The sequence below is a fragment of the Sturnira hondurensis genome, unplaced genomic scaffold (assembly GCF_014824575.4).
Source record: "Sturnira hondurensis isolate 20B ecotype Veracruz unplaced genomic scaffold, ASM1482457v3 Scaffold0004271, whole genome shotgun sequence".
NCBI lineage: Eukaryota > Metazoa > Chordata > Mammalia > Chiroptera > Phyllostomidae > Sturnira > Sturnira hondurensis.
The window spans coordinates 1,934,848-1,959,154 of NW_028076902.1; the positions used below are offsets into that span (position 1 = coordinate 1,934,848).

A 24,307-nucleotide genomic window follows, 5' to 3' on the forward strand; every position below is an offset into this window, starting at 1 on the left:
CATCTATCACCGAATACCTAGGATGCTTCCATATCTTGGCTATTATAAGTAATACTGCAATGAACATAGAAATACAAATATATTTTTGAATTAGTTTCTCTGTCCTTCAGATAAATAAGTACTGAGAAATAAAATTACTGGGTCAGATATAAATAGCATTTTTATATTATTTTCAAATATATTTTATTGATTATGCTATTACAGTTATCCCATTTTTCTCCCTTTTATTGCCCTCCTCCCTACAACCCCACCTCCCACCTGCATTCCCTCCCCTTAGTTCATGTCCATGTGTCGTACATAAAAGTTCTCTGCCTTCTCCATTTCCCATACTATTTTTAACTTCCTCCTATTTTGTACCTACCATTTTGCTTCTTATTCCCTGTACCATTACCCCCATTCTACCCTCAACCCCTCCCAACTGAACCCTCCATGGGATCTCCATTACTGTGATTCTGTTCCTGTTCTAGTTGTCTGCTTAGTTTGTTTTTGTTAGGTTCAATTGTTGATAGTTGTGGGTTTGTTGTCATTTTACTGTTAGCATTTTTGATACACTACTTTTTCTTAGATGAGTCCCTTTAACATTTCATATAATAAGGTCTTGGTGATGATGAACTCCTTTAACTTGACCTTATCTGGGAAGCACTTTATCTGCCCTTCCATTCTAAATGATAACTTTGCTGGACAGAGTCATCTCGAATGTAGGTCCTTGCCTTTCATGACTTCAGATATTTCTTTCTAGACCCCTTTTGCCTGCAAGGTTTTTTTTTTTTGAGAAATCAGCTCATAGTCTTACAGGGAATCCTTTGTAGGTAACTGTCTCCTATTCTCTTGCTGCTTTTAAGATTCTGTCCTTATCTTTAATCTTGGGTAATGTAATTATGATGTGACTTGGTGTGTGCTTCCTTGGGGCCAACTTCTTTGGGACTCTCTCAGCTTCCTAGACTTCCTAGAAGTCTATTTGCTTTGCCAGATGAGGGAAGTTCTCCATTATTTTTTGAAGTAAGTTTTTAATTTGTTGCTCTTCTCTTTTCCTTCTGGCACTCCTATGATTTGGATGTTGGAACACTGAAATCTGTCCTGAAGGTTTTTGAGCCTCTTCTTACTTTTTTGAATTCTTGTTTCTTCATTCTGTTCTGGATGAATGTTTATTTCTTCCTACTGCTCCAGGTCATTGATTTGAGTCCTGATTTCCTTCCTGTCATGGTTGATTCCCTGTACATTTCTCTTCTTTTCACTTTGTATAGCCTTCACTTTTTCCTCCATTTTGCAACCATACTTAATCATTTCTGTGAGCATCCTAATTACCAGTGTTTTGAGCTCTGCATCTGATAGGTTGGCTATCTCTTCAGAGCTGATTTGTATTTTTTTCTGGAACTTTGTTGTGTTTTCATTTGGAACATATGTTTTTTTGTTTCTGTGTGCCTGTTATGTAACAAGGGGCAGATCCATAGGTATTTGCCAGGGCAGGACAACCCCTGTCACTGTGTTGTGGTGCTGTATGTTAAGGAGGGGTCTGAGAGGGGACAATGCCACTTGCTCAGCTCTTGGCTGACTTCCAACCACTTCCTCTGCCACCTACAAGGAAATTGGGCCCTTCTGGTGCTGATTGCTGGATGGTTGGGTTTGTGTTTCCTGTCGGTCTCTCTAATAAAATTTTTTGTGATGCTGGGTGTTTCTCTTGCTGCTTCAACCCCCCAGATTTTTTCAGTTAGATGTTTTGAGACTTTCTTTTCTCGCATTTGAACCCTGGGTTGCTTGGTTTGTCTTGCTGCCCAGTTGTTCCTCTGGATTTATCTCCACACAAATGTGGTACTGCTTCTTCCACCAGCCACCTCCTTTCCCAGTCCATGAGCTGCTCCCTTGCTGCTAGTCCTTTCTTCACCATCTGCCTGTCTCGCCTCCTACCGGTCTGTATGAATGTATCCTCTTTAACTCCTTGGTTGTTAGACTTCCAAACAGTTCCATTTTCTGTCAGTTCTGGTTATTTTTTGTTTTTAAATTTGTTGTTGTCTTTGTTTTGGTTGTGCGAGGAGGCAAAGTATATCTAGTATCTACCTATGTCTCCATCTTGGCTGTATAGTCCTGTAACCATTATTTTTATGAGTGTATAATATTTTATTTTATGGCTCTACTGTAATTTAACCATTCCCTTGTTAGAAATGTTTATGTTGTTTGTAATTTTTTTCTATTATAAATCATACTGTAATGCAATGTCTTTGTGTTTAACTTCTATCTTCATTTACATTATTTCCTTTTGATAAATTCCTGTCATGGTAATTACCCTGTCAAAGGATATGAACAGTTTTAAGTCTCTTGATAGTCCTGAATTGCTTTCTAGAAAGGCTGCACCAATAATAATTCCATCAGGAACTTAGGGAGCTGCCTCTTACCTTGCCCTTTTATGAGTAAAAGTTAATGGCTGTAGGCCAAACTGTTGACTGAGTCAAGCTTAATTCTTCTTGGTAGAAACTGTTTTTAAGTACTGCATCTGGAGTGTGCCTGATATTGGGTGTGGTTGTGACTGTGTGTGGGTCATGTTTGCTCCTCACAGGCCTTTCCAGTAAGCTAATTGTACTTTAGAGAAATCACCAGTCCAGTAGAGTTCATGCGTGGCTTAGTTTCTCCTTTACATGCAAGACTGTGGGAGATTGAAAAGAAAGGCTGTTTAAACAGTTAGAAAATTTATTCATTCTCACAACAAACATTTATTCAGTGTTTTACTGGTGCTAGTCACTGTGGTAGATTCATAGCAGTGAAGAACATTTATAGGGTTCTTGGTGTGGCTTTTGAACAACAAAAGAATCTACTGCAATCCATGAGCATAGAAGATGCTTCAGATATCTTTTTATCTCAATTAGTTAAATTTAACTTAATTTTTAAAATAAAAATTCTATGTATTTAAAGTATATAATTTAGTGATTTGATACATAGCATACATAGTGAAATGATTTCTACAGTCAAGCTACTTAACATATTATCTCCTTACAGTTACCGTTTTTTTTTGCGTGTCTAACAATAGTACCTGAAATCTACTCTCTTAGTAAGTTTTCAGTATTCACTGTGGTATTATTAACTGTAGTCCTCATGCTGTACATTAGATCACTAGACTTAATCCCTGTACAGACTACAACTTTGTACCCTTTTAGCAACATCTTTCAGTACCCCCTCTCTCATCTCCACATCCTTGGTAACCCCCTTTCTACCTCTTTGCCTGTATGTATTAAACTTTTTAGATTTCACATGTGAAACCATAACTGGTCTTAACTTTAGGTAGAAAGTACATTTCCCTGAGAATCAGGCCCCTGGGTTGTATTGTTACCTTTGGGTATCATTAATTGGCTGCACATCCTTGGGAACACAAGGTAATCTGTGACTTGGTTTCCTTATATATAAAATATGAGCTGTGGACTAAATGACTTCAATGGGCCTTTTTAGCTTTCTATTTTTTATTATTTTTTATTTTTTAAAAAATATTTATTTATCTTTAGAGGGGAACGGAAGGAGAGAGGAAGAGAAACATCAATGTATGGTTGCTTTTCGTGCATCCCCTGCTGGGAACTGGCCCCTGCGGGGAACTGGCCTGCAACCCAGGCATGTGCCCTGACTGGGAAACGAACCGCGATTGTGTGGTTCGCAGGCCTGTGCTCAATCCACTGAGCTACACCAGCCAGGGCTCATCTATAGTCTATTTTTTTATTATGCTGAAGATTGAATATCTCTTTTAATTTATATAAAAACTGAAATCTATACACTCTTTTAGAATGTAGTTTATATGTTAAGATATAATCTCAGGAATTATTTTTTATTGTTGGGGTATAGAATTCCCAGTTTTATTATATGAGAGTCTAGATCTGCCTGGTCCACTGTGGTAGCTCCTAGTCACATGTAGCAATTTAAATTATTTTACTTAATTTAAATTAAGTAAAATAAAAAATTAAGTCCCTCAACTGGGCAATAAGTTAAGTACATAATGTATAGGATTGAGTTTAATCCTTGTACTATGAGGTAGGTATTATTTTCTGTGTTTTATACATGAGAAACTACAGGGCCAGAGGTCAATTAATGTGTCTGAGAATAATACACAGCACTTAACTGTATAGCTTTGGGTCACATGGTCATGGATATTTCTGCTAAGTGTGTTCTTTGCACATCTGTTGTACTGATTCTTGTCACTATTGTACTAGTCTTAGTGCATTTAATATCCACATTTGTACTTTTGTTATTTTTAGTGGCTCTTTAATCTGCATATATTTGTAACAAGTAAGATATCCTTAGTAGTGTGGAAGAACTTTTTAGAGTTAAGGTAAAATAGGGCTCAGCAAACTTTTTTTATGAAGGACAAGATATTAAGTATGTTAGACCTATGGGTCATACAGCCTCTTTGGCAGCTATTCAGCTCTGACTTGGTAGTTAGAAAAGGCCCTACAGACAATATGTAAACAAATGGGCATTGCTGGGTTCCAACACAACTTTATTTACAAAAGCAGGACATAGGCAGGTTTGTTCTTCAGGTCTTATGTTAAAAGGTATTTCATTTCTACCATCTAAGCTAATGTGTTTAGATTCATTGATTTACTGATTCATGTATTCCTTTATGCACTTAAAAATGTAGTGATGTATGAAATATATTGCTCAGATAAGGTAGGTTAAGATAGGTAATTAAAGAGATGTAATTTGAATTTAACAGCTTTGGGTCTGTTTTCATTGAGAAGCACTTGAATTGCCCAGAGTTTTGAACTTTGTCCATGGATAGGTGTTTGAGTTTTTGCAAGTTACAAGATATATTTGAGCCTTATTTTCTTTGTCAAACAGTAAGAATAATACTTAGCTAACATAGCTGTTGAAAGGATGACGTGGAAGACCATTGTACCAATAGAAGAATGGCTGTCGGTACTGATACTTATCTTCCTGGGTCTCTTGTATTTCTCAGATGAACTTAGTTCTTAATAGAGAAACTACACAAAGGCAAAAAAAGGAATTTACTTTTCAGATGGAAGTGGGAAAACTTCTATAAAAGGTGATAATAGAGGAAAAAAACAATTGTTTTGGGAGGAGAGAAATGACTGTAGGAGAAAATTACAACCAGGGGCTGAGTGGGTAGATAAAAAGTCTGAAAACGAGGATAAGAAAATGAAACTTTCTTCTGCAATGGAAACGCGGGTGAGGAGAGCAAAGAAGGACATGAGGATGGGGCCCTTCTATGGGAACAGAACCAAGCAGTGGAGTTGGATGTGTGAGGAGCTAGGNGTACTGGTACTTATCTTCCTGGGTCTCTTGTATTTCTCAGATGAACTTAGTTCTTAATAGAGAAACTAGACAAAGGCAAAAAAAGGAATTTACTTTTCAGATGGAAGTGGGAAAACTTCTATAAAAGGTGATAATAGAGGAAAAAAGCAATTGTTTTGGGAGGAGAGAAATGACTGTAGGAGAAAATTACAACCAGGGGCTGAGTGGGTAGATAAAAAGTCTGAAAACGAGGATAAGAAAATGAAACTTTCTTCTGCAATGGAAACGCGGGTGAGGAGAGCAAAGAAGGACATGAGGATGGGGCCCTTCTATGGGAACAGAACCAAGCAGTGGAGTTGGATGTGTGAGGAGCTAGGAATTGAGAAGGAAAGGGAAGTTAGTAATGTGTAAGTGCATCAGAAACATCTTTTGCAGAAGAATTCTGAATTTTGTATAATAGCATTTGTCTTTGGAAGGAAAAATACTTTCTTATGCCTTGCCAAGGGCACTGAATTGGGTAGCTAACAACCTACCAGTCTGACTTTGCACTAAGATGCATAAGGTGGCACATACATATTTAAAATTCACATCTACTGCAGTGACAAGGCACTGAGCACTGTGGATGGGAAGACACATTTCCATTGAAACTGAGCCAAAAAACATTTCTCGAAAGAACTCTGGCAAAATAGTTTCAGAAATGAATAAATCCAGAGAGTTCCTCGGTATCTTTGAAAACTTTTCACATGATGGCAGTGTCAGACGAAGATGCTATGCACAAGCTTGTAATAAGCAGTCACACGAGTATGATAATATAACTTGGAGCTAGGTATTCTCAGTTCCACTTTTGAATTAGGTGAACTGTACAGCCTACGTCCATACTAGACATGCTTTGTTGGTCACTTGGACCAATATACTTCTTTCCTAATGCGTCTTCATATCATGAAGTTAGGTATTTTCTTGGCATGATTGTAAAGCACTTGAAGTAAAATAACCACATAGTTGTATGCTTTGAAATAGCCCAATAGGTAAACATTCCAAATTGTAGAAGATAGATTTGGGTGACTTAAAGTTATAGTAAATTTTGTATGAACATAGGGATATGACATGTATAGATATTTATGATTGAGATCTCTGAGTCAATTTAAAACTTACCTCTGTGACAGTGGGCAAAGAATACTGTGTTAAGTGGTCCAGAATTCTTCAGTGTTGTTTTATCTCTCCCTGTATCTTAGAGTTTGTGAGCTGAATCTGGCTGGGTCTTTGTCACCTCATCTGTAACATGAATGGCTTGACTGATGAGGTGACTTTCACATGCGAAATTTGGTGCTGTTATTAAATTCTAGGCATTTTTTAAAAAAGGTCTGGTCAGTACTCTTATCTTCTGGCTGCTCTGAATCCCTTTTTAAGGATGTTTAGTCCTGCTCCTGGGTTACAGTGTGTGCATAGTAGAAACTTGCTCTTTTACAAAACAAAAATATAGTTGATGGGATGCTGCAATGGTATTAAGTTTAAATGACATGACCAGATGTGAGAATAGAAAGGATTTGCATTTATAAAAATAATTTTAGCTATCCATTGGTATGGTCTATCACATTGTGTGATACTTTATTTTTTACTTTTATTTTTAAAAATATTAACTAAAAATAACCATTTAAAGTGGTATCTCAATGTCAAAAAATGTTTTAATCTCATTTTTTAATGTAGTGAAATAATCCCAAAGTCCTGCTCTGTCAAAGGTAAGCAGAACTTTGTAGTTATGAGGGGGAAAGACAGACATGTGCAGAATGGCTGTTTAAAATATCATCTCTTTTGCTATATTGATAGTTTTGATATACATATGTGTGTGTGTGTGTGTTTGTGTGTGTGTATAACCATGTGCCAGAATTTAGCTAAGTTCTGTTTATTAGATGATCCATCTGAAGTTTTTTGGTTATAAAGTGTAGTCAAAATAAAAGGAGGTTGTCACATTTAAAACTTTATTCAGCACAAGTGGGTCAGAACATGACATGATATGATAATGAAAATTTTCCTTAAACTCAAGGAGGACATCTAGCTAGAGATTAGTAATATAAAAGTGATGCTCAAGTTTCTTTTTATTTAGAGTGGGAAATACTAAGCCTTTGTCAGCAGATTTTCTTTCTTTCTTTTTAAAAAATATTTTCTTTAATTATTTTTAGAAAGAGGGGAAGGGAGGGAGAAAGAGAGGGCTAGAAGCATCAATGTGTGGTTGCTTCTCACATCGCCCCCACTGGGGACCTGGCCTGCAACCCAGGCATGTGCCCTTACTGGGAATCGAACTGGCAACCCTTTGGTTTTCAGCCTGTGCTCAATCCTCTGAGCTACACCAGCCAGGGACGATATTTTTAAGTGGACATTCTGTGTGTGGTGGGGAGAGGTGGTGGGAGAACAAAGATGTCAGTAGAACAGTGGGGAACTTGAGGGAGACATGAAAGTCATTTACTTTCCACAGGGTGAATCTTAACTTGTGTTTTGCATTTGTTCTCTCTCCAGAATCCATGAGAAGTGTCTACAATGGTTTGTTCACCTTTCAGGAGAATTGCCCGTGTGTGTGTCTACCCGGTGAGGAAAGCCAGTAGTGTCTCCAGAGGCCATCAGCATCCAGCCTTGGGCTCGCAGCCTGCTGCTTCAGGGTTCACTCCCCGGGGAGCTCCAGGTGGTGTGTTGGAGCTGCTGGGTCAATCCTACCCTCAGGATGACTACAGCAATCTCTCCCGGAAAGTCCTCTCTAGTGTTGGCAGGAATCTGCACAACCAGCAGTATCACCCACTTTGGCTGGTCAAGGAGAGGGTGAAGGAGCACTTCTACAAGCAGTATGTAGGCCGCTTTGGGACTCCTTTGTTTTCAGTCTTTGACAACTTTTCTCCAGTGGTCACGACTTGGCAGAACTTTGATAGCCTGCTCATCCCAACTGACCACCCAAGCCGGAAGAAGGGAGACAACTATTACCTGAATCAGACTTACATGCTCCGAGCACATACATCTGCACACCAGTGGGACCTGCTGCATGCTGGGCTGGATGCCTTCCTGGTGGTGGGTGATGTTTACCGGCGAGACCAGATTGACTCTCAGCACTACCCCGTTTTCCACCAGCTGGAGGGCGTCCGGCTCTTCTCTAAGCACGAGGTGAGTCTTGAGACATTATTCATTGTTGAAGGCATGGATATTCTTATTGCAGTCACTAAAGTTTATCTCAGTGAAACCAGAACTGTTGTTCTTTGCATTTGTGAATCACCCGTCCTTGATGACATCCTTTCTTTGTATAGGCCTAGCCTCAATATAGTTAGACTGATTTCCTTTGTTAATTACAGATGTTGGTAGACCTTTGTAATCTCTCGTTTGTCTTTATCCTTTTAATACTGATCTGCCTTTCTCTATGTTTCTTCTTAAGAATGAATAATCAGTGGCTCAAATTTACCCTCAATCTAAGATGGTTAAGAGCACTGAAACCTCTGATAAGTTTATTTCAGGTCTGTGAGTAGAAGTTAATAATGTGTTCATGCTGTTAGACTTTCTTATCCTATAGTAGAGAGGACTGATGATTTATTGGTCTAAATTGTAAACTGTGTTCTTGTTCCCAAGCTCATTCCTTAACCTCCCCTATTTTATGTTTGTAGACACTTTAAATTTTCTTCTTTTTGAGATGTCTTTAATTGTTGCTATTCTTCAGGTATATATTTTGATGCACTGAGCCTTTTTGACTAGGAAGACCAATATAGTGGTCATTCGCAAAAGACCCAACTCATTTAATCTGTTAGCTCATATCTTAATAGTATTGTGTGCTTTTTTTTCTCTTTCTTTTCTTTTTTCTTTCTCTTTTCCTCTTCTTCCCTTTCTCCCACCCTCCCTCCCTCTTTCTCTCTCCCTCCCACTTCATCCTCCCTCCCCCCCTTCCCTCTCTCATTTAGTCCTCTTATACTTCCAGTCCCCAGCAGTCACCACACTGTTGCCCATGTCCATGAGTCCTTTTTCCGTTTTGCTGAATCCCCACCCCCACCACCTAAGCTGTCATCCTGCTCTCCACCTGTGAGTCTGTCCCCATTTCCCTTGTTAGTTCAGTTTATTCATTAGATTCCAAATATGAGTGAAATCATATGGCATTTGTCTTTCTCTGACTGGATTATTTTACTTAGCATAATGTTTCCAGGTCCATTGTCACAAGGGGTAAATTTTTCCTCTTTTTTTTACAGTTGAGTAGTATTCCATTGTGTTAATGTCCTGCAGTTGTTTTCTTTACTCATCTACTGATGGACAGTTAGGCTGCTTCCATATCTTGGCAGTTGTAAATAATGCTGCAGTAAACATAGGGGTGCTTATGTTCATTTGAATTAGTGTTTTGGGTTCCTTCATATACATTCCCAGAAGTGGGATTGCTGGGTCAAAAGGCAGATCTGTTTTTGATTTTTTTAAAAGATTTTACTTATCTATCTCCAGAGGGGAAGGGAAGGAGAGAAGGAGAGAAACACCAATGTACAGCTGCCTCTGGTACATCCCCCACTGGGAACTGGCCCGCAACCCAGGCATGTGCCCTGACTAGGAATCGAACCTCGATCGTGTGGTTCACAGGCCTGGGCTCAATCACGGAGCTACACCAGCCAGGGTTTTTTTTTTTTTTTTTGAGGTTTCCCTATACTGCTTTCCACAGTGGCTGCATTTCCACCAGTCTGCATTTCCACTGACAGCACAAAAGCGTTCCTCTTTGTCTACACCCTTGACAGCACTCGTTTGTTGATTTATTGAGGGTAGCCATTCTGACAGGTGTGAAATGATATCTCATTGTGGTTTTAATTTGCCTATTTCTCTGATGATTAGTGACATTGAGCATCTTTTAATATGTCTGTTGGCCATGTGTATGTCCTCTTTGAAGAAGTGTCTCTTCGGGTCCTTTGCCCATTTTTTAATTGTGTTGTTTATTTGTTTTGGTGTTAAGTTTTGTAAGTACTTTATAAATTTTGGATGTTAACCCCTTATCAGATATATCCGTGAATATATTCTCCCATTCTGTGGGTAGTCTATTTTGTTGATGATTTCCTTTGCATTGCAAAAACTTTTTAGTTTGATGTAGTCTCATTGTTTCTTTTTTCTTTTGTTTCCTTTGCCTGGGGAGATATATCAGAAAAAATATTGCTGCGAGCAATGTCTGAGATTTTGCTGCCTGTGTTTTATTCTAGGATTTTTATGGTTTTGTGTCTAACATTTAAGTCTTTGATCCATTTGAATTTATTCTTATGTGTGGTGTTAAGAAGGTTGTCTAGTTTCATTTTTCTATATGTATCTGTCCAATTTTCCCAACACCATTTATTGAATAAACTACCTTTAGCTCCTTGTATGTGCTTGCTTCCTCTGTCAAAATATTAATTGACTATAAATGTGTGGGTTTACTTCTGGGCTCTTTATTCTGTTCAGTTAAGCTATATGTCTTCTTTTAATGCCAATACCATGCTGTTTTGATTACTGTGACCTTATAGTACAGTTTCATATTAGTGTCATTCCTTCCAGCTTTGTTGTTCTTTTTCGTGATCACTGTTGCTATGTGGGGCCTTTTGTTGGTTCCATATAACTTTTTGAAATATTTATTTTAGTTCTGTGAAATAAGTCATTGGACTCTTGGTAGGAATTTCATTGAATCTGTAGATTGCTTTGCGTAGTGTGGATATTTTAATGATGTTAATTCTTCCTGTCCATGAACACGGTATGTGCTTCCAGTTATTTGTATCTTGTTTTGTTTCTTTTTTAAAATCTTAAGTATTTTTTATTGATTATGCTATTACAGTTTTCCCAATTCCTCCCCCTCTATCCCTTGTCCATCCTGGCCCCTCCAACCTTCCAGCATTCTTCCAACCTTAGTTCATGTTCATGGGTTGTACATATAAGTTCTTTGAGTCCTCTGTTTCCTATAACATTTTTTATCTTTCCCTGTCTATTTTATGCCTACTAATTATGCTTCTTCTTCCCTTTACTTTTTCCACCCAGTTCCTCTCTTCCCCCTCCCCATTGAACTCCCTCTCTGTGATGTTCATTTCTCTGATTCTGTTCCTGTTCTGGTTGTTTGCTTAGTTTTTGTTTTCATTGTTTTTCTTTTAGGTTCATTTGTTAATAGCTATGAGTTTGTTGCCATTTTATTGTTCATAGTTTTGATATTTTCATATTAACAAATGAAATTGTGATATTTTGATTTTTTTCTTTTTCTTAGATAAGTCCCTTTAACATTTCATATGATAAGGGCTTGGTGATGATGAACTCCTTTAACTTGACCTTATCTGGGAAGCACTTTATCTGCCCTTCCATAGTAAATGAAAGCTTTCCTGGGTAGAGTCATCTTGGATGTAGGTCCTTGCCTTTCATGACTTCAAATACTTTTTCCAGCCCTTTCTTGTGTGTAAGGTTTCTTTTGAGAAATCAGCTGATAGCCTTATGGGAATTCCTTTGTAGGTAACTGTCTCCTTATATCTTGCTGCTTCTGGGATTCTGTCCTTAATTTTTATCTTGGCTAATGTAATTATGATGTTCCTTGATGTGTTCCTCTTTGGGTCTCCCTTCTTTGGGACTCTCTGAGCTTCCTGACCTCCTAGAAGTCAATTTCCTTCACCAGATTGGGGGAGTTTTCCTTCATTATTCATTTAAATAAGTTTTCAGTTTCTTGCTGTTCCTCTGGCACTCCTATAATTTGGATATTGGAACATTTCAGGTTGTCCCAGAGAGTCCTCAGCCTCTCTTCATTTTTTTGGATTCTTGTTTCTTCGTTCTGATCTAGTTGGATGTTTATTTCTTCCTTTTGTTCCAAATCATTGCTTTGAATCTTGGGTTCCTTCTTGTCACTGTTGGTTCCCTGAATATTTTACTTTATTTCATTTAGGGTATTTTTCATTTATTCTTTCATTTTTTGACTAAGTTCAATCAGATCTGTGAGCATTTTTATTATCAGGGCTTTAAATTCTCCATCAGATAGGTTAGTAATCTCCTCATTGCTTGGTTTTGAGGTTATACTCTGTTTTTTCATTTGGGTCATATTTCTTTTTCTTGGTGTACCTGATAGGTAGTAAGGGGAGGGGCCTTAGGTATTCACCCAGGTAGAGCAACCCTCTTTGTTGTGCTTGCTGCCTGTGGGGGGTGGTGTGCAGGCAGAGAGGGAACAATGCAGCTTGACTTGCTAGTCTCTAGCGCACTGTTCAACAGACTCTTGAGTCAGACTGGAAGCATCTCCCACAGGGGTGCAACCCCAGCTGTAACCCACAGTCAACTCTGAGTTTCAGTTTTCAGTTTCTCCAGGGCAACACTGCCTAGCTCAGCAGTCAGCCCTGCCCCTTAGCCACCTTGCTCTTGTTTTTCTGAGTCAGCCCACCAATTCTGCCTTAGCAGTTTGGTTGTTCTGATTGATTTTTTTCTTTAATTCCTTGGTTGTCAGAGTTCCATGCAGTTTGATTTTCTGGTGCTTCTGGTTGTTTATTGATTTTAGATTGGCTGTTATCCTCCTTTTGGTTGTGTGAGGAAGTGAAAGGTTTCTACCTACTCCTCCATCTTGGCTGGAACTCTGTTTCTTTCTTTAGTGTCCAATAATTTTCCCAACACAGGTCCTTTTTACCTCCTGGTTAGGTTTATTCCTAGGTATTTTATTTTATTTTTTGTAGCAATTATGAATGACATTGTTTCTTTAATTTCCCTTTCTGTTAGTTTTTTATTGATATATAAAAATGCAACTAATTTCTGGATATTAAAATTGTATCCTGATACTTTACTTAATTCACTTAAGAGATGTGAAAGCTGACATCTCTGTCTTGTTCCTGATCTTAAGGGGGACAGTTGTAGTATTTGCCCATTGAGTATGATGCTGGCAGTGGGTTTGTCATACATGGCCTTTATTATGTTTAGGTATGTTCCCTCTAATCCCACTTTGCTGAGAGTTTTTATCATAAGTGGTGCTCAATTTTATCAAAAAGCATTTTCTGCATGTATTGATATGATTATGTGGTTTTTATCCTTCATTTTGTTTATGTGATGAATCACATTTATTGATCTGCGAGGGTTATAACAATCTTGCATTCCCGGAATAAATCCCACTTGTTCGTGTTGTATAATCTTTTTGATGTACTGCTGTATTTGGTTGTGTAATATTTTTGTTGAGAATTTTAGCATCTATGTTCATCTGGGATATTGGCCTATAATTTTCTTTCTTTGTAGTGTCTTTTTCTGGTTTTAGAATTAGGATAATGCTGGCCTTGTAAAATGAGTTTGCTAGACTTCCCTCCTCATGAATTTTATGAAATAGAGATGGAGAGGTGTTAGTTCTTGGAATGTTTGGTAAAATTCATCTGTGAAGCTACCTGGTCCAGGACTTTCATTTGTTGGGAGTTTTTTGATTACACCTTCAATTTCACTAGGTGTGATCTATCTATTCAGATTCTCTAATTCTTCCTGATTTTGTTTGGAAGAGGATATGTTTGTAGGAATTTATCCATTTCATCCAGGTTGTTCATAATATATTCTTAGAATCCTTTGTATTTATTTGGAGTCAGTTGTTATTTCTCCTCTTTCATCTCTGATTTTATTTATTTGCCTCCTTTCTCTCTTTTTCTTGATGAGTGTGGTCAAAGCCTTGTCAATCTTGTTTATTTTTTCAAAGTACCAGCTCTTGGATTCACTGATTTTTTGTTATCATTTTTTGTAGACTCCATTTTGTTTATTTCTGCTCTGATCTTTACTATTTCTTCCTTCTCCTCACTTTGGGCTCTCTTTGTTCTTTTCCAAGTTCCTTTTTAGTGTGAAGTTAGATGGTTTATTTGAGCTTTATCTTTCTTTTTTTCTTTTTTTGAGATTGGACGGTAATGCTATGAATTTCCCTCTTAAGATTGCTTTCTCAGTCTTCCATAGATTTTGGGTTTTGGTGTCCTGTTTTTATTTCTTTCAAGGTGTCTTGATTTCTTTCTTGAGCTTGTCGAAGCATTCAATGTATAGTAACATGTTATTTAGCATCCATGTCTGTGTGTTTTTCAGTGTTCTTCTTGTGACTGATTTCTAGTTTCATAGCATTATGGTCAGAGAATATGCTTGATATGATTTCAATCTTGTTAAATGTATTGAGACTTGTTTTGTGTCATAATATGTGGTTTATCCTAGAAAATGTTCCATGTGCACCCGAAAATATGTATATTCTGCTGCTTTGGGTTGAAATACTCTGAAGGTATCGATTAAGTCAAGTTGATGTAATGCGCTGTTTACGGCCACTGTCTCCTTGTTGATTTTCTCTCTGGAAGATCTGTCCATTGAAGTCAGTGGGGTGTTAAGATCCCCAACTGTGACTGTATTTTTATCAGTCTCTCTCTTTGTGTCCATCGAGATTTACTTCACATATTTAGGTGCTCCTATGTTGGGTGTGTAAATGTTTATTAGGGTTATAGCCTCTTGTTGGACTGTTCACTTTATTATTATGTAGTGTCCTTCTTTGCTTCTTACTATGGACTGGGTTTTAAAGTCGATTTTGTGGATATAAGTACTGCTACTCCAGCTTTTTTTTTTCCATTTGCATGAAATTTTTTTTTGTCCTTTTACCTTTAGTGTGTGTGTATCTTTAAATTTGAGATGGGTCTCTTGGCAGCAGCATATGTATGGGTCTTGTTTCCTTATTCATTCAGATACCTTGTGTCTTTTGGTTGGAGCATTTAAGCCATTTGTATTTAATGTGATGATTGATAGATATGTATTTAGTGAAATTTTATTGTTAGACTCTTCTTTTTTTTTCTTTCATTATTTTTTTCTTCTTCAAGTATGCCCTTTAACATTTGTTGCAGTGCTGGTCAGTTGTTAACAAACTCTTTTAGGTTTTTCTTATCTGGGAAGCTCCTTATTTCTCCTTTGATTTTAAATGATAGCTTTGCTGGGTAAAGTAGCTTTGGTTGTAGGTCCTTGCTTTTCATCACCTTGAATATTTCAGGCCACTTCCTTCTGGCCTAAAAAGTTTCCTTTGAGTAATCAGATGATAGTCTAATTGGTGCTTCTTTGTATGTAACTACCTGCTTTTCTTTTGGGGCATTTAGTATTCTTGTCTTTAAGCCTTGTCATTTTAATTTTAATGTGTCTTTGTTAGTGTTTAATGTTAGTGCTTTGCTGGGTAAAGATGGCTTCTGAAGTACAGGCAATGACTCAGCACAGGGACCCTGCAGCTTCTCTTCCACTTCTTTCCCTAGAACCACCAACCTCAAGACTGTTCTCAGTATCTCTAGTTTACTCTCCCCTCCCTGTGCTGGAGCCTAGGGTGAGAGGCTACAAAAGAAATTGTGTGTGTTGTCCCTTTACCAGGCTCTCTGTGTCTGCAGCTGTCTCTCCCTGGCAGAGATAAACCCTGCTGCCTTTCACTGTTGGATATAATCTGGGTTCCTTTCCTGGTTCTGGTGCTGTAGGTTGGGAAGCCCAGCCTAGGGTTTAGACCCCACACTTCTCAGGGGTACCCCTTCAGCTACTGAAATATCCCTCCAGATCTTCAGCTGCCTCCTATGGGAGTCCCGCCAGCCCTCTTGTGTCTCTTTCACATTCCCTACCAGTCACCTTGTGGTGAAGTGGTTTCTTCAATCTATCCATTGTTGTAATACTTCTCTCCAGTTCGTGTTCAGTTGGTTATTCAGGATGATTTCTCTACAATTTAGTAATTTTAGATTGGTCCTGAGAGGAGGTTACTGTAGCTTCCACTTACTCCTCTGCCATCTTTGATGTATATTCTATTCATATATTTTAAACTATTTCTTTTTTAAATTAGGAAACAAATGGAATTAAATAAGGCACAGGAAATATTTTTACTTTCCATTAGCACTTTCTCCAAACATGTTCATTGAAACAGGAGGAATAATTATTATAAAACTCCCTCCTGCCCACACAAGCTAAATGGGTTATTTGGTAAGAAAAGGAATAGTATAGAGTATAGGATCCTTAGGTTAATAAGTGACCATTGCTTTGTTGTAGTAAATGTCATGTCGTAGGAGACAACTCTTTGCCTCAGGACATGCAGTTTTCCTGTGAACCTCTGCTAATACAGCAATAGGTTACTTTTACACAAGAATACTATTGAAGCTTAATCTCAAAGCTGCTTAGATGAGCATTCTTACTGCTTGCAATAACCATTTTCTAAGTTAGGAATAATAACTATTAATAGAATATAAATTTATTAGGAAATCAACAAAGACAGATCAAAATCTAGGAAATACGACCAAGTGAAAGAATGTCACCTATAATTAATGTGCTAGAGGGGATGTGATGCCAGTAACATAATGTCTTGGTCGTGGCAATGGGCAGGTACTTAGCTCAGCTTACCTCATTAAAAATATGAAAAAGGTGAATGCACTAATTTTAAGCCTGCATACCATGACAGTGGCAGGAAGCTGCAAGATTCACACTAGCATTTTAATGGAGGGACAGTGAAGAATATCTTAGACCATGGAAAATAGGAAGAGAGATTGGGAATTAATTCTTTTTAAGAAATATTTAATTTATTTATTTATTTAGGGAGAGGGGAAGGGAAGGAGAAAGAGAGGGAGATAAGCATCAGTATGAGGTTGCCTCTCACATGGCTCCCACTGGGGACCTGGCCTGCAACCCAGGCATACGCCCTGACTAGGAATTGAACCACGCTCCTTTGGTTCACAGCTGGCGCTCAGTCTACTGAATTGCATCAGCCAGGGCTGGAATTAATTCTTACTTGTGCTATATTTGTTTTGTGTTTTGTCTGATTTAGTGGGAAATGGGCATGGCTAATGTAATCTCATGCTACTGTATATTCTACCTTCTAGTTAAGAAAATACATACTGACATATATGTATATAGCTATATTGTATATAGTTGTATTTTGTTAAATATAACTCTGATGTTCATTGTTTCATTTACTTCTCTTAATAAAAAACTTGTGAGATAGATGATTTTCACTATAGCCATGAAGAATCTGAAGTTCTGGAAGCTTTAATGATTTGCCTAAGGTTACCCGAGTCATTGGTGGCAGAACTAACACTTAGCTTGGGTTTTCTGAGTTCATTGCCCATTCTACTGTATTCGGTTGCTTTTCATGGAGCTGCTGTGTACATGAGACTATTACCAGACAGTGGTCTTTCCCGAGTGAGTCTGCCTAGGGCAAGCCTGTAATGTGTGGGTTCTTGACTTCATGTGGGAAAGATTTCACACCGGTCCAGGTGATTATGAGGGTATGTTTATTAAAGCTGGGGACAGTGAAACGAGGAAGGGCTTAGCATAGCAGAAGGAACAGGAGAGCCTAGGCTGGTGTTGCCTTAGCTCACTGGGAAGTCAGAGAAAAGGGGCCTCCTGTCTGGTAACAGAACCTGCCATTGACCCAAGTGTTGCAGTTCCAAGAAGGTGTGGGGGAGAGAGGGTTAGTGTTGTTTTAACTCCTTGTCCTAACTAAAGTGCTTGTTCTAGGGCTGACCTAATCTTTATTCTTAAAACCTTTGTCAGGTAGAAACTTGGTAGAACCCATTTAAATTATATGATCACAGTTAACATGAATAAAGAAAAATTGATGGGATATAGTTAAAAAGGTACTTGGAATACATATATTTAGTTTTAAATATATTTATTTAACAACTTTTAAAAACTCTTAAAATCAATGAATTTTGTTCAATTTAGGATGCTAAAAGCAAACAGAAATGTTCTAAAATGTACAAGGGAGGTAGGTTGTATGTTTTTTTTTTAAGATTTTATTTATTTATCTTTTAGAGGGGAAGGGAAGGAGAGAGGTATCAATGTATGGTGAGTCCCTCTTGTGAGTCCCCTGCTGGGAACTGGCCTGCAACCCAGGCCTGTGCCCTGACTGGGAATCGAACCGGATCATGTGGTTCGCAGGCCCGTGCTCAATCCACCGAGCTATACCAGCCAGGGTGGGTTGTATGTTTTTAATGATCCCAAATCTTACAAGACAGATAGAGCAGCTGGAATAGCAAAACTCAAAACCATAGGCAACATTTATAAGACATTTATGTAGCTCTCCCTAAGAACTTCGCAAATGGGAGGGGACTCACAATGGGCAGCTGGAGACTTGCCCTGTGTCAGAAAATGAGGTGGAGGAAAGCAATGGGCCTGGAAAGAAGAGAGCTTTCTTACAGTCTCTCAGAGAAAAATTTTTATACATATAGATTTACTAGAGGCTTTGACATTAAGTGCTAGTGATAAAGTGTTTGCTGATCATGGTTAACATAATAAAAAGAGGGGTAGCCAGACTTGACATGTCTCCTGATGGAAGAATACAATGCTAATTGTAAATTCTTGCCTAGAAATTTGGAATCAGTCTGATCAAAATCTAGATCTAACTGCCAAATTTATAGAAATACAGAGGATAAAGAAACATGTTAAACTACACTACGGAAATGTATTAGGCAAAATCCAGCCTGTGGGAAATTCTACATATAGCAATGCTACCCAACGGGTGATTTACGTAATGAAGTAAATAGAAGAATCAAAAGTAAGCACTTAGAAATGTGTAAGCAAAGATTAGTGTTTAGGAATATTTAAGCCAGCATATTTAAGCACATTATTAGTGGACTTCTTTTGTTGAATGGAGTGTAACCTGTTTCACTTGTTCTCTAAATGCTCTGGGTAGGTTGCACTCAGGGTGTTAAGTAGTTCTGTGCAGTAGGACCGTGCTTCAGTTTGAGGCTGATTGGAAATCTAAAACTGTTCCTTTGTCAGACACTTTGAAAAGCATTGCTCTACAAGATAAATAATTTTGTTTCTTCATATAAATTGTAGGAAAAACAAAAGTTTGGACAGGATCACTATAGTAGATCCCATCAAGAGAAAACATCTAAATAGAAAAAAAATGAGACCATTGGAAATTGAACACTAACTGAATATTTGAATTTAAGGAGTTATTTCTTATTTTTATTATTAAGGTACAATAATGGTGTTGTATTTTTATTAAGACATTTTCTGTGAGAGATATATATTGAAATGCCTATGAATGAAATGGTCAGATGTCTGGGATTTTCTTCACAATAATATGGGATAGGGCCTGGGGATGAAAGTAAGAGGATTGGTTATGAATTGTTAATTATTGAAGCTGGATGTTGAATACATGAGGAATCATATCCTTTGTATTTTTGCATCTATTTGAAAATTTCCTAATAAAGGGCTAAAGAAAAAGACTGAAGGAAAACATTGGGATCAGTCAATCCAAAAAAATCACACACCCATGCTAAATATGCACTGGATCTAGGAATGTAAGAAGATGCAAATACTCATGAGGTGATCCATGGTTTCTTGGGGAAGACAACTATAAAGATTAAAAAAAACATCAGGAGGCAGGGAATAATATGTATAAAGGCATACATTGCATGCAATAGAAAGCTGAAAACAATTAAATCTGGAATTAATAGCCTTTCTTCCATTAGCCTGCAATGATTTTACATTTGAGTTTTTACCAAACTCAAAAGACTTGTACAGTCTGTGAGAGAATAGAAAAAGAAACCCGTCAAGCTCATTTATGAGGTTAGACATGTTAAAGTACAAAGCAGATAATAAATTTTTGAAGCTTCATTTTTAATGAACATCGATTCTTTTAAAATGCACCACTATAAAATTATTAAATATTTGCAGGAATTTAATTCATTTGGTATATTATGGCCTACCACATTATTATATATGTATTATATTATACCATATTAAGTGATACAAAGAGAAAAATCGTGTGATCACCTAGGTAGACATAGAAAAATAATTTGAAGGCATTTATGTTTTAGGACATTAAAAAGCATTTGATGACATTAATTACTCATGACAGAAACGTTCAGCAAACTGGGAGTAGAAGGGAACTTCCTTAACATTAAAAATGATTTTGTCAAGCACTCATAACAAACATCTTAATTAGTGGTGAATTGTGATAAACATTTCTATCAAAATAAACATTTTAGGATTACTTGTGATTACTATGTCTATTCATCATTGTGTGGGAAATACTAGCTAATGCAGTAAACCAGAAAGAGAAATAGAAGTTATAAGCATTGGAAAACATGAGGTAAAGCTACTTCATGTGTGGGTGACTTGATGATCTACCTATAAAATTGAATAGAATATCCAGGTCGATTATTAGAACTAATAGGACAGTTTAGCCAAGTTGTTGGTTACAAAGAAAATATAGGTATGTTTCTTAATTACAAGTAATAACCAATTAGAAAACATAGTAAAGATTTCATTCATAGTATCAACTAAAACTTTGAAGTCTAATTGTTGCAGATGTTTAAGATATTTATGGATAAAATTATTAGATATTGTTAAAAGATATAAAAAAAGAAGAAATAAAGGAGAGCTGTACCATATTTGTAGATTCATAGGCAGGAAAACAATATTATGAATATGGCAGTTCACCTAAAATCAATCTATAAATTCAAATTTAAGTGCAAATCTAATAAAAATGTCCACTGGGTATTTTGGAGAAGTTGAAGGACTGATCTTCAAATTCATGAGAAGGACGACCAGTTCATGCATAGACAGAACAATTTTGAAGAGCACCAGTGTAAGGGGAGACGTCTTCCCAGATGTCAAGACTGTATGTTCTAGTTATAAAGATGGTTTAGTATCAGTGTGAGGTTAGTCAGGTAGAGAACTCTGAAACAGTTCTACTCGTATTTGGGAATTTATTATCCTATTATAAAATATAAGTGATGGTAAATAAATGTAGAGATAATGAATTGCTGAGACAATTACCTATATAGAAGAAAATTGATAATCTATCTCATACCAAATGCAAAATTTAGTTCAGGATGGATTCACACAATTCATTTGTTGAAAGGAATTCTTTAAAAGTTAAAAAACACAATACAGAGATAATCATTATCACCTTGGGGATAGAATATGATATTGTAAACTGAGAATCACTAAACAAGAAAAATCCTTAATGGAACAAATTGTTAAAATTGACCACCCAAAGGTAAAACTTCTGCCTAATAAAAGCCTAAGTTAAAAGACAAGCAGCAGGCTGTGTGGAGACATTTTCTTTGCTTGCAACTAACAGAACATTAGGGTGATTAAGTAAAAAAGGTCTCACTATGAAAAAAAAACCCAATAGGGAAAAGTCTGACAGTACCAAGTATTGGCCAATATGTGGAGCCATGAGAATGCTCTCAAGGAGTATAAAAACCCACACCTGGAATTCCAGTCCTACGTGTGTATATATATTCTTTGGATACATTCTTCAGTACTGATATCAGCAGATAGATGGGAATGTTCATAGTGCTGTCAGTATTAGCCTAAATTTGGAACAACCCGTATTTCTACCGAGTAGAACAGATAAACAAATTGTGGTATGTTTAAACAATGGTATGTGAGTTTCATATCTGTGAAAATGAGTAAACCAAAACTATAAACATCAATAAGAGTGAATATAGAAAGTGCTATTAAGGCAAAGAAAGAAAGTTACGGTAGCTTACATTGTATGGTTGGATTTATGTAAAATTTTTAAAAAATGGGAAAATAAATACTATACCATTCGGGGGTTGTAATGCATATGTAGAAAAGTTAATGAAAGCAAGGGAATAATTTAAAATTTAGTTACTTCTGCGAGGCGCAGCAAGGTAGGGGTTGATCAGGTAGGGGCGTGAAGGGGGCTGCAGGGTTTCTGCTGCTGCTGTCTTTTCTGAAATGGATATGGGTGGTGAGCACACATGCATGTGCTTTTATTATTCTTTAACACTGATATACTTATACACTTTCTAGGTATGATTTATTGTGTAATTTTTTTAAGGAAAGAAAAATGGACCAAGAGCATTAACAGCCAGTTGATGGAAGAGACATGCAGGCAGCCAGTATATAAAGGCCAGCTTTATCAGTGAACAGGAATGGCCAGATGTTGTTTCAGACCCATTAGATTAGCAAACATTAACAATCTGGATAATAACAAGTATCTAGAAAAGCCACAAATCTTACACCCTTCTAGTAGAGTGTTAATAGTTGTCACCACTTTGTGTACTTATTTGGTGGTTTCCAAAAAATTGTGTGCTCTGTGATCAAGCATTCTTTAAAAAATACTTAAAAAGAACAATGTACATCTAGCTGTACATTGAATACTTTATAGTAATCAACATAAATAAACTGGAAGTACTTATGTCAACATGGATGAGGTTTTAATACAATATTGAGAGAAAAATAGAGTAATATAAAACAATGATATCTTTTTATAGGTATTTCAAAATATGCCCAACAACACATGCCCCCCTGTGTACTTGCTTGTGCTTTCTTTTTTTCTGTGTTTCACTTGCTCTAGCCTTTTCTTTCTCCACATACACAAATACATGTGCAGATATCACAAATACATGCACAGTATTTTTTTGTTAGATAAATATGTAGGTAGGGGTGAAAAAATTACATGAGAATGGTAAACACCAAAATTGAAACAGCAATTACCTCTGAGGTAATGAGGGGGGTGAATGGTACCTGGCATCATCATTGTTTGCAAATGGTGCAAAAATGTAATGATTATTTGGAGCATACAAAGATTTTTGAGACTAAAACGTTTGAGAACCATAGTTCTGAAGCTTCAAAACTAAATTTTTACCGAACACTTATTGAGACATTTGTTTTGTCAAGAATAGCAAATTTTGTGTTTGACAGGCACACCAGAGGGAGCCCAAAGATATGTATTTATTTAATCTGATTTAAAATATTAATGAAAAACTAGGTACCTGGGCCAGTTCTTAAAGAAGCTGTATGTTTCATTTGCCCCTGGTGATGCCTTGCCTGTTTCACCAGCTCTGCTCTGTGCAAGTTTACTGGGAATACACTCCAGGGCTCGGGGAGGCAACCATTCTGTAGCTTATTTTTTCCTGCTGGCTGCAGTCTGTTTGTTTCCTTAGTGTGTCTTCATTCCTCCTTGATCACTTCCTCTGGGCCAGTTTTATCCAGGTTCTTTCTCTTACATACTCACATATGCAAGCAATCCTTCCTCCCCAGTTTAAGATTATTTGTGATAAGCCTTTCTTTGCTCAGAAACAACGGGAAATGTTTTCATAGAAAAGATGAGTGAGAGTGTGCAGAGAAGTAAGCTTTTGGTATGTGTTGACCACAATACATTACTAAAATACTGCTTCACCAAGATGTTTGTGTCCAGTTCATATTCCGTCCTACCTCCAACGCTCTTTAAAAAAAGTAGTCTTCATTCACCATTTCTTCCTGTAGGAGTGTGGTTTAAGCTCCTTGCCTGTAATGATTCGGTCCTTTGTGGAGTGGATATCTTTCATTTTGAACAACCCCTTTGAAATCTTTTGTGATTCATCTTTATTTAAAAGCCACCCTCATTTATCATTAGAAAATTTCCCTTTTGCTCCCTTTGATATTCTCTCCCACTTTCCAGATGGTTCATTAGAACCCTCCTGTTCTTAGGCTCTTTTTTCCAAGCTTCCCCACTGTTACTCTTGTGGTTTTGCCAAGGGTAGCCTCTCTATTTCTGCTTTCTGTCCCAAATCACTTTCCTATCTTTCCGTAAATGACAGGGTTTTATTTTCCACCATGTGGTTATTGGGTTTCCTTAATGGCCTCATGCAGAGAGGCTTTATTGGAGACATTTTTATTTGGCCATGATAGATTATAGTCACCGCGTTTTCCTAATCTCTTCTTTAAAACCTTTTAGGAGGGACTCCTCTTGCTAAAGACACCCTTAAATTGAAACGGCTTTAATTTTTAAAATCCTTTTTCTCTACCCACATGTTCACTTAAGTGTATCTCTTTACAGTGAGGCAACTGGTCACAGCCAGGAGTCCACAATATATTGGACTTAAGTAATACCCCATTATTTGAGGACAAAGGAGAGTTTGGAGAACCATGTAAACAGAGGCTGGTCTCTGTTTTTTGTGGTACAGGGTTTTTGCAGATAGTTACTTCTTGCTTTTAACAAGGCAGAAATGAATAGCCTATTAATCTGAGACCTTGTCACGGATTGGTAACGTTATTGTCCATAACCCTCACTGAACTTTCAGCACGTACTGCCTTGAATTGTTGGCTTGTGTACATCTGGTATGCTATCTCCGGCAGGGTAGTCAGTTCCTTAAGGGTGTCACTCTATCTTCTCTGTGGCTCCTGTCTCTAA

General features: G+C 37.3%; 1 protein-coding gene across 5 annotated transcripts in view; it reads left to right on the plus strand.

Annotated features, from left to right (window-relative positions):
• FARS2 (phenylalanyl-tRNA synthetase 2, mitochondrial) overlaps positions 1–24,307 on the plus strand; it is a 557,835-nt gene that overhangs the window by 123,596 nt on the left and 409,932 nt on the right. For all 5 annotated transcript variants that reach the window (XM_037045359.1, XM_037045361.1, XM_037045362.1 and 2 more), the window contains exon 2: positions 7,738–8,370. In XM_037045359.1, the coding sequence (XP_036901254.1) occupies positions 7,759–8,370 (612 nt within the window). In that variant the 5' untranslated portion in view covers positions 7,738–7,758. The remainder of the gene's footprint in view (positions 1–7,737; positions 8,371–24,307) is intronic.